Source organism: Populus nigra, chromosome 18 (genome assembly GCF_951802175.1).
Source record: "Populus nigra chromosome 18, ddPopNigr1.1, whole genome shotgun sequence".
Lineage (NCBI taxonomy): Eukaryota > Viridiplantae > Streptophyta > Magnoliopsida > Malpighiales > Salicaceae > Populus > Populus nigra.
This window is the reverse complement of record NC_084869.1, coordinates 11253258-11265132: the sequence shown is the minus strand read 5'-3', so window position 1 is coordinate 11265132 and position 11875 is coordinate 11253258. Positions and strand designations below refer to the sequence as shown.

Sequence of the window (11875 nt, the reverse complement as noted above, 5' to 3'; positions counted from 1 at the left end):
TTTTTTAATCTTAGATTAGTTAGAAAGTAAACTTCGTCATTTTTTTTTAACAAGTTTTATTATATTTTTTTATTTAATCCAGTCGATTTACTATCCTTGTTTATTTTTTTTATCATTTAATTAAGCAATACTAGCTTATTTTACCTAGTCAAATTTATAATTCCCATCATTGATTTTTATTAATATTTTTAAAATACTTGCTGTTCTTGAATATTTTTTTTATGCTTAAAAAAAGTGGTTGTGTCGCGGGCCAAGTAAAAACCCTTTTGCTAGCAAAAGATTATATTCATGTGTAGCAGTTAATCACTTCAAGTGAAATTATTTATTTATTATTATTATTATTATTTCGTGGAATAGGGTGGGGTTCAGGAAAAAAGAAAAAGTTTCTTTAGCCTAGTCCAACTGCTCGAGCCCATTTATGTTCGATGGAGGAAGCAACTCACCCTCCGAGGCCCAAAGCTTGTGATTTATGAATGTCACTCGATCATTCAGGCCTGACCCAGGACCCGAGACACCCCCATTTATCAAAACGAAAATATAGAATGAATTTTTTCCCAATGATCCACACTTTTGGAGCTGTGTTCAAAATGAGTGTTACGTAAATTTTAATTATTTTTTAAAAAAATATTTTTTTATATGTTTTTTTAATTATTGATATCAAAAGTAATTTTTAAAAATAAAAATATATTATTTTAATATATTTTCAAATAAAAAACAACCACTTTTTCTCTCTTCACCAATCTCTAAATCTTTCTACTATTTTCCGCTTTTCTTTTGTTGAAATTGATGGTTAAATGAGGAGTCAAAGATTGTGAAGCCTGTGGATTTGTGGCACCTTGATGTGACAACGACCGAAGATTTGGACTTTCTTTGAGCTTCCATGACTTTGAGATTAATAAAATTAAGAAGTTGCTGACGTCTATATATATCTTACCTCGATTTTTGACATTCAATCGTCACTAAATAAATAAATATATATCCCTTTTAACTTAGCTGCTCACCTGTTTGTATTTATATTTTAAAAATATTTTTTAAAAAAATTATTTTTTATTTTAAATTAATATTTTTTTTTTGATGTTTTTACATCATTTTGATATGTTAATATTAAAAATAATTTTTTAAAAATAAAAAAAATATTATTTTGATTTATTTTTAAATAAAAAACGTTTTAAACAACAACCATAATCACACTAACACGCACACCTCACTCATATATATATATATATATATATATATATATATATATATATATATATATAAAAAGTATGATTGCGGTTGGTTTTGGTGTTTTTATGTCATGAATACGTAAAGCAACACACGAAGGTCTAGTTGAGTTCTATAATCAAAGGACTCAAGTTTCTTATTTCTTAATTTAAAAGTTATTGATGGATTTGACCTAAATGTTCATGATTCCTTAGGAGAACATGGGAACTAATCATTATATATGTATATATTTCCTTCGTTATAGGTCATTGTTAGACTATATTCTGCACCATGTTTGAATCTTGCAAGTGTTTATGTCATTATTAAAATAAATTAAATATCCTTGCGTGTTTTTCTTTTTCCCTCGAGTTGAGATGCATTTTCCCTTTTTTATGGCTTTTAATTTTTCTTCCAACAAGTATTCCTTTGAATAAGCAACAAATATAGGTTATATATATATATACACACACACACACGATCTATATAAAATTATGCCATTATTGATGCAACTGTGCAACGAATGCACTCTGATTATTGGAGTGTGAGATGACATTTGATGCAATGGGAACAAAACTCTAAAAAGTATAGAATCCGGCGAGCCTAAAATATGATGTGTCATTCATGTATGACTTGTAAAAAAAAATAAGTTCTTCATCAAACTACACTCATGAATATCTTGAAAATAATTTATCATTATCAGATTTAATAGTTTTATCAATAAAAATTTCTATTAATATTTACATTTACATTCTTTTAATTTTACCGATAAAATCATATTAACCTGTTTATATTATTGTTTTCTTGAACATTTTAAAGTTAATGGATTTCATTGGTTAGTTTCTTAGTAAATTATTATTTTGTAATTCTAAAAAAATATTTTTTTATGTGGCGAGGTTGGGTTAATAGGTAAAAGGTAATTTTGTGAAAAAAAATATTTCCTTTTTTAATAAATCATATGAAAATCAAATGTCAAAATCTATTAGTTTAGATTTATTTTTTTTTTAAAAAAAGAGCAAAAGAACCCAAAAGGGGAGCAATTTAATTATACGCTTCAATAAAACACAATTTGAGGCAAATTTATCCTTATATTGTGCAAGTCAAGGTATCGACATGGGCCACTGATCGCTTATCAGCAGGTTTCCGCTTGTCAATTTTGTACAAAATCAAAGACAAATTTCTCACGAGTGTAGGAGAGTCGCCACAGCATTGTCTGCCAATGGAAAATGATATTCTAATAGTTTTTGCTTTGAGTGAATTTTAACTCATTACTATCGTGTCAATTGACTAATTAATATATTATAATCCAGCCTCCAAATTATATATTAACCACGCAAAACCACCATTTTTTTTTGGTAATCTCCTGGCTGCCACAGTCTTCCAAAATTGTTTACTCGTATCTCATTTATAGAAACAAAAATCACAACACTAATATTTATTATTCTGTAATATTCAGGAATTGTTAATATTCATTGAGAGTTATTAAGCATTTTGAGGTTAAAAATGCTTAATAACCATCTTAAAAATAGATTGATGTACATAAAATTTTTGTTTATTTATTTAGTTTCTATTTTATAGAGTGATTGAGTAACGTTTTGAGATTGAAATCGAGTTTATTGTAATCCATAAAGTGTCAGGTGAAAACAAGCTAAAAATAAGTTTTTATTCTTAGTAATCAGAATTAACATTCTGAAAACACTCTGAAATCACTTAAGCATTAATTTTTGTTGCTTTGCTAGCTAATATTATAAGCTTGCTTCACATTTATTTGAAATTAAATTATTTCTAGTATCTACTTACAGCATTTGTCTAGCTAAACATGTCCGTTTTACCAACAACTTTAGATACAACCTTACTTGGGTATTTGCAAAGAACCATTTTAATCTAAAAGCTTAAACTGTTAGGTAAGATCTCATGCCTCCTCAAATGAAAGTCATTTGGGCTTGAAACTTGCACATACTCACTTTACCTTGTGTTTAATTTTTATCAAATAAATAAGAATGATGAGATTCAAACTCGTGATCACTTGGTCATCAAGACTCGATACCATGTCAAAGAATCATCTCAACCCAATAGCTTAAACTGTTAGGTGAAGTCTCAGGATATGATTTATATTATTCTCTAACAGTATTGTAGCTAAACACCGCTCATTTTATTAACAACTTTAGATGCATCCTTATTTCGAGAGTGTTGGGTATTGTAACCACATTGTTGTTATTTTTTAAAAAATAATTTTTTAAAATAATTTTGATGTATTATATCTAAATAGATATTTTAATATATTGATATCTAAAAACACTTAAAAAATTTAAAAATATTATTTTAATAAAATTTTAAATAAAAAATATTTTTAAAAAATATCCCCATGTTCTTTATGAACAGCATTAAGATATTGGTTATGATTAAGTCCAGTGCTACACTAATGTTCATGCGTAACCCACTTTTGCACACATTAGTGCTCAACTTCCAATGTTAATTATAAAATAAAAAGAAAAGTGGCCTGGGAAGAAGGTATCGAGCAAATCAGTAGCTTTGCAACCCACAAAGACAGCATATATTTTTTTTTAAAAAATACCAATTGTGCGTCAACTATTGTATTGAAAGAAGAAATGCAGTCAAAGCTAAATCAGTTGATGATAAAGTAATAATAGCCTGTAATTAAAGAATTTGTTTTTTCTCTATTTTTAAATTTAAATCACTTTGTTGTTAATATGATAATCACTAAAAACTTATATAATTATTAATTTCAAAACTCATAGGATTAGTCGAAGTGCACACAAGCTGATCCGGACACCCACGTTAATAATAATAATAATAATAATAATAATAATAATAATAATAAAAGAGCAAATGAAGGGCTCCCCTAGTAGCCATATTTCTCTGTAGTTGCCATCTTCAACGTTCTGAAGGGGATTGATGGCAATTTTGAATCCCATGTAGAAATATATGTTTATCAAAGTCAAAAGGGAACTTGACAATAAAGAGAGTTGCGTATAATAAGTTCGATTAATGGGTAAGCAAGTTGTTGAGTAGATGTACGCGTCACCTAGAAATTAAATTAAAAATATGAAAAAAAATATATAGTGAGGAAGATAACAACTAGTCGGACACCGTCCAAAAAAAGTGATAAAATGTATTTGTTTGCTTGAGAGAGGTTTTTTTAAAAAATATTTTTTATTTAAAAATATATTAAAATAATATTTTTAATATAAAATATAAAAACCTATAAAAAATTAAATTTAAAAAATTAAATCTTTATAAAAATACAGTCATACCGCAACTACAGACACTGAGAATACAGAATAGGCTTACTTTTTTTATTTCTTTCATTTACAAGTCTGCAAGTGGTGGAGAAGAGAGGTATCCCTGGTTTTGTAGATTCGCGGCTTCTTCAATAATTAGTCCACGTTTTCCAGCTCCTTATGTCAACTCCCCTCTTTAATTAATGAGAGGTGAAAAGAAAGAAACTTTGGAAATTACACTAATCATTGGATTATAATCTTTAACTAATCCAATAATTAACTCATAACTCCTTTTATTTTAGTATTACTCGTTTTTTAATTAGAAGTCTTGCAATGGGTCATAATTTTTTAAAAATTGTTTGGAAACATGATTTAAATAATATTTTTTAAAATTTTAATTATTTTATTTTTATAAAAATTTAATTTTTTACATGTTTTGAATTGTTTTGATGCGCTGATTTTAAAATTAATTTTTTTAAAATAAAAAAAAACATCATTTTGATGCATTTTGACACAAAAAGTATTTTGAAAAGCAACCACAACTATATTCTCAAATATGCTAATAAATTTGTTTCTTTTCATATTTATCATCTCTTGCCAAAGAAAAAGTACATTTAACATTTCTATCCATCTATATCTATCTATATAGTAGTATAACATAAGTAAGTTTAATGATCAAGATAAAAAAAAAAAATTTATGTGTCAATGTATTTAATTTTGACCAATAATACTTTGTCATATAATAAAAAACTAAAGCATAAATTATGTTCCTCTTACCATGTTTGCAAATAAAAAGAAAAAAAATTAAAAAGTAGATACCAGGTTAGGCAAGAAAAAAATATAAGAAATATTCTTATATCACAACTTCTTACGGTTTATCAAAATTATTTTTACTTGAACCAATTAAAGATCATATCATAAAATTTATTTTAAGATGCATTTTGAATATTTTTGGAGGAGATATATATATAAAAAAGACCCACCAGAACCATCTACTACACTTAGTCAATCCTCATCAAGATCCTGCATGTTGTTCAATAGTTTACGGCAGTATAGAAATTAAATTATGTACTATTTGAATCCCTATTAGTTTTTAATGACACCTTTTTTCTTAACAAAATTACTAAATCAAGTGATGATACAATAATACTTATTTTCACAATTAAGAATCATTGATAATTTAAATTTGATAGTTTTTATATCTTATATTATTTTATTTTTAAGATATAAATTTTCTAAATTGAATTTTAATTAATAAAAAAACATTGATATCAGGTTGAAAAAATAAAATATTATACAAATTATACAAATTTTAGTTTGAACATTTTTCATGGGTATAAATTTGTTGTTGTTGTTGCTGCTGCTGCTGCATAATAAATACTATACTAGTCTCTATATTTGTGTTTCGCCGTGAGACCGAATTATTTTTTATGCAAAAAAATGATATTCAAGTGCTGAAATGTGGTTAAAAAAAGATATAAAAATATTAGTCTTAGTCAACCCGAGTTAACATAATAAACATGTAACCACGATAATCAAGGACAAAACCAACTCAGGATATCTAGCCAAACTCATAACCTAGATTATGAGATTGAAATAATCTGATAAAAAAATAAAGAGAATTATAAAACCCTTTAAAAGTACTATGTTAAGTTTTCAAACTCGTTGTTTAGATCAATAGATCCAAAGCACCTAATCTGTACAAACCATGAAGTCCAATTCTCAATCAATCAAATATTGAAGGATGAAATTGAAAAAAAAAATTCAATTATACAAAAGGGTTAAAAAATAGCAATCAAATACAATTTTGAAAGAAAAAATAAATTTTGTATTTGATTGAAAGGTGAAATTGAAAAGAAAAGTCATTTTACTAAAAGAACAAAAAACAATTAGGATCAAAATTGATATAAAAAAATAAAAATAAATATTTTGATTAAAAGATGAAATTGAAAAGAATAATATTTTTTACTAAATAACCAAGAAAAAAAATTAAAAATCAAAATAATAAAAACTAAATTAAAATATATAATACGATCAATTTAAATTAAAAAATAAAATCGAATATATAAGATAAATTTTTTTTTGAATGCTGAAAATTACAGCACATGCTGCTTAAAGATAGAATGTGCCTCCCACAACCACGTCACACACTTCACTCTTTTTTTTTTTTTGTAAAGTCAAATACTAAATTATTGCTCTTGATTGGACTTGTTAATATTAAAAAAAAAACCTTTAGAAAAAGACTAAAAACTCATTGAGGTTAGTTTTAATTTTTTTAATTTTCAATGATAATTTGGTTATTTTATTATATTTTTAATTTTTTTATATTTATCTAAATATAAAATTATCCATCATTTTATATGATAATAACAAAAAAAAATCATTTTAAAAGTATCAAATTATCACTTAATACAAGCATTACAATTTTTTGTTCTTAAAAGTTTTTCGATCTTTTCACCGTGAATTTGTAACGGGAAAACACATGCATGCTTGACGACAGAAATGCATGTATTTGCATCGAGGAAGACAAGGGTGCTCAAAAATTTTGTTTAGTTGTCTCTGCGAGCTCTTACATTAATTAAGCTTGTCGATGGGAAATGTTTAAGGAATTATTTAATATAGGTATCTTATTCAAATTGAAAGTGCTTCAGAATTGTGATCTTAGTGTTCAAACATTGTTTTCCACACCATTTACATGTTATCAATGTGAATTATAATAGTAATTTATAGTTTTTTTTTGTTATAGATTTTTTTTTAATTTAGTCTTTATATAATGTGTTTATGAGAATTTAGAGTAAATAATTTATTTTAATTTGTATTTATATAGTTATTGCAGTATAAAAAAAATCTCAACATCGAGTTGGCATCAAAAAAATATCCCAACATTATATATGCTTTATTTTAAAAAAAAATAGTTAAATAAAAATTAATCTTAATATCTTTTTCTTTTTCTTTTTTATAATTAAACTCGATTATGTGATTGTCTATTTTTTTTATCATATAGTTAAGAAAATAGTTTTTTTTTTAAAAAAACATGTTATTAAATTTTTAGAAAGTCCACGGGCTCGTTGACGAATATGACGAGTTTGACTTTGTTTTTATAAATTTTTTTTTTCAATTTCATTATTTAATATTAAACTGATTGAGAATTGAGTTTTATAATTTGTCTCGTTTTGTTTTCTATGAGGTTATCTTAAAAAAAGTCTCAGTATTGGTTTGACGCTCGATTTTGCGATCACTTATTTTTGTTATCATATAGTTAAATAAACAATATTTTAGAAAAAAAATGTTATTGTTAGTTATGTGACCCGCGCTCCACCTAGGTCAGATATTTTTATCTCCTATTAAAAAAATTATATATGCTGGTTTTTTAATGCATTTTTGTAACTAAATAAATTGAGAACTATGTGTGCTAATAAATTTTTTTTAAAATCATTAATGCTAACTAAAAATAAAACCAGAAAAATCAAGAGACAGATGTAGATCAAGATTTTTAATCTCGCAAAACAGGACATTTACCTAGTTGTGTTTGCTAAATCTTGGTAATCAAAATATTTTTTTTATCCAATCAAATAATAATAGAAATAGATATACACATTAAATGTTTGAATAAAATAAAAAGAAAAAATATTAAATAAGGTTGCACATATTAGAAAAAGTATTTTAAATTTGTTCTTTTTTTAATAAAATTAATCTATACAAATGATTAAAAAGAAATAATATGTGAATTAGAAAAATCGCTTCAAAAATTAAACACACACAAAATAAGTTTTAAAAAAATCTCCATCCAAAAAAGATTAAACAAGCAAATTAAAAAAAATCTCAATGAGTGATATTAATTGAAACATAAATTTAAAAATTATTTTTAAAAAATATATAAAAAAGATATAAATAAAAAATTAAAAAAATAGCATTTGTGCTATGGCTTAATTTGTTAAACATATAATCCGGACTAAAATGAGTTAAATAATTATTTTCTCTTAAATCTATACTTAAGCTCTATACAATAACAATAACAATAGTAATAATAGAGGGTAAAAAAATGCAAAAATAATCTTCATTTAAAAAAAGCTCTATAAACAAAATAAAAAAGAGAATGAATATTAATCTAAATATAAATAAAAAAATATTTAAAAAAATTACAAAAGCATTGATTTTTTTAAAATAAAAATAAAAACAATTTAGAAAAAATAAAAAAGATCCGGTGTTGTTAGGTTTAACAAGTCAGGGCCCATTCAATAGAGCCAGCGTGCATGGGCCATTTTCTTCGTGTTGTATCTAACGACGCTTTGCCTGATTATTCCAGAATCCAGCTATTGTTGCTGCTGAAAAACCAGGTTAGATAGTTCTTTAACTCAAAAAGTTATTTTCAACTATTTTTTAACACAAAACACTTTAAAAAAACTCAAGAAGCCATGATAAACCTATTTACGACATCTAAAAACACAAAACAACCATCCTAAAACCTAAAATTAACCTAAAATAAAAAAATTTCTCGAACTCAGATGTGATTTTAAGTAATTTCAAGGTAAAAAACCATTTAATATGACATCCTCTCATTAAATGGAACCATTTGACACAAATATCGACCGCTTTGATGACTTAATATTTTATCTCTTTACGCCGGAATTCGATGACTTCTCTTTTTCATCTCTCAAACTAGGAACCAAAAAATAATAAAAATAAATTTTTATACCAAAATAAAATTGATGAAATATTGAGATACTGAACATTTATAGTTTTTAAAATATAAGAACCAAATTAGGTTTTTTGTCTTAACTTTAAAATCATCACTTATTTATGATGTTCTTTTTAATTTGATCTTCAATCTTTGAATTTTATTATTGTCCAATGAATTTTATTCAATTGCTCTTGAATGTGGCCCAAAAAGAATGTAATAGCGCAAAAAAAAATTTAAGAACTAAATAAAAAAATAAAAAAAATTACATAATTAATCCACGCTAATATATAAAAGGATAAACAGTGCAATCTTCTATGTAGAAAAACCCAAGCCTTTTAGTTTTCCGCATGATATTACAGCTGCTGTTAAACACGCCCACCTGGCAATGAGGAGAAGGAGTTAGAATAATCAAATAAGGACGAATTGGCCATCTTTTCTATGAGAACTTTCTTTGTCATGATGGGGTTTCTTCAAGTCATATTCAAAATCTTGATGCTCCAAAGTGGCGTTGACAATTGTTATTTTTCATGGGGGAGTAAATACATGGGGGTGGGAGTATATGCCATGCCTAGCCTATGCTATATAACAGTGCGGCCTCTCCTTTGCAGAGATTGTTCAAGTTTTTATCCCAACTCTCTCGACTTCCAAAACATATCTCGTGCGGGGTTTTCTGCCTGATGATCTTAATTTTCCATCATTATCTTCATTGGGTGTTGGGTTCTTTGAGAGTTGAAGATATTTTAAAATAGATAAGAACCCTTCCCATCGTTGTCTCTCACCTTTATCAGCTCCATCTTCTAGCTTCTTTTACCATCTTGTAGATAATCCTTCAGTCAACAGTTGCAAAGCTTAAATATAAAAGGACCTTAGGTCTGTGAATTTCTGCTTCTCGTTCTTTAGCTTTTTTGCTCTTTCTGTAGAAAGAATGGATGCTGTGAAGGACACTAAATGGAAGAAAAGCCTGTTTATGAGGGCGTGGTATCGATCACTCACTGTTGGCCGCAAGAAACCGTCAAAGAATTCTGTCATCTCGTTCACAAAGAGCAAGTCATGGCACTGCACCAGAAAACCAAGTGATCAAGAAGATGGTATTAGTACTAATAACAAGTCAAAAAAGAAAACTCAAGTGGCTCCAGATGGTTGCTTTTCAGTCTATGTAGGGGCTGAAAAACAAAGGTTTGCAGTCAAGGTAGAGTTTGCTAACCATCAACTGTTCAAAATGTTGCTAGAAGATGCTGAACTGGAATATGGACACAATAGTGAAGGTCCAATATTGCTTCCCTGTGATGTTGATTTTTTCTACAAAGTCTTGGCGGAGATGGAGAGCGAAGAAGTTGATGATATTATGATTAATCCTCCAAGTTGCAGCTCCTTAGCCCTTTGCAGTCCTGCTCGTTGCTTCAATTCTAGAAAGGATGGTCATGGTGCATATAGGATTCTCAGTCCATCAAGGATACTGAAGCTGATTTAGTTATATATATATAGCCATCTACATGATCAAATAGTCCGTCCTTAATCTCTGGTTTTAAGCACATATAGCTGGTTCTATTGACCTAGGAAGCTTGTTTATTTGTACTTGTGTTTATGATCAATATATGTAGCAAAACTATTACTGTACAGTCTCCTCAGGATTCTGTACTGTTATTTACATAATAGAAAAACAACTCTATGGTTCTATAATTAATAGCCATGGCGAACTGGAATTAGTCCGATCACCTTTCATCTATTCAAGGTATGGAAAATGTGTCGTCGCCTTTTGGTGGATAAGGCTAACTTCCGGTCATTCTGCAAAAACTGATCGATGATTGTAATCGCCTACTGTGTTATATCATTGTTTGGGGATGGTAGCTGACTAGATACTTCCCTCCAGTTTCCTTGCAGGTTTTTTTTTACATGTTTTTATAATTAAAAAAAATTAACTAAAAATTAAAAAATTTATGAATATATGTAATTAAATAAATAAAAAATTAAGTGTGTTAATAAATAAAAAAATTAAAAAAAAATTATAAATGATAACTAAAAATAAAACTGAAAAAATCAAGAAACATGAATAGATCAAAATATTTAATCTCGAAAGAAGAGATATTTACCAAATTGTTTTTGCTAAATTTGTTTATTAATTTTTTTAATTCAATCAAACAATAATAGAAAATAGGCACATGCATTAAAATGATTGAATAAATAAATAAATAAATAAATAAATACTATGTAAGGCTGTACATATTAGAAATATCATCTGAAATTTTTATTTTTATTTTTAAAATAAAGTTCATTTATACAAAAGATAAAAAAAATTATAGATAAATCAGAAAAACCTCTTCAAAAATTAAATGCAAACAAAATAACAAAAAATAATTTTTATTTAAAAGAGGTTTTCTAAACAAAATAAAATATAAAATGAGTATTAATCTAAATATAAATAACAAAATAATTTAAAAAAAAACATATAAAAAAACATTAATTTTTTTTTAAAGAAAGGGTCAGATGTTGCTCGGCCTGTGCCATTTTGTTAGGGTTCGCGTGACTGAGCCTTTTTTTTTCACATCTGGTTTTTTTTTAAAAAAAAATCAAACGACATGTCATTTGTATTGCCAGTTTCCAGCCATTGTGGTGACCAAAAAAAACAGGGCTAATGGTTTTTTCAACACAAAAACTGCATTTTCAACTCAATTTTTTACCCAAAACACCTATAAAACATCATAAAAAAACTTGATAAATCAATTCATGGCTTTAAAAAACCTAAAGAAATATC

The 11875-nt window shown here is 26.6% G+C and overlaps 1 protein-coding gene across 1 annotated transcript; it reads left to right on the top strand.

Moving 5' to 3' along the window:
• The first annotated feature begins 9760 nt into the window (after positions 1-9760).
• On the top strand, positions 9761-10715 carry LOC133678024 (protein SMALL AUXIN UP-REGULATED RNA 54). Its single transcript, XM_062100174.1, has one exon. It carries the CDS (start codon positions 10049-10051, stop codon positions 10592-10594), a length of 546 nt encoding a protein of 181 aa, XP_061956158.1. The 5' UTR covers positions 9761-10048; the 3' UTR covers positions 10595-10715.
• Positions 10716-11875: the final 1160 nt, after the last annotated feature.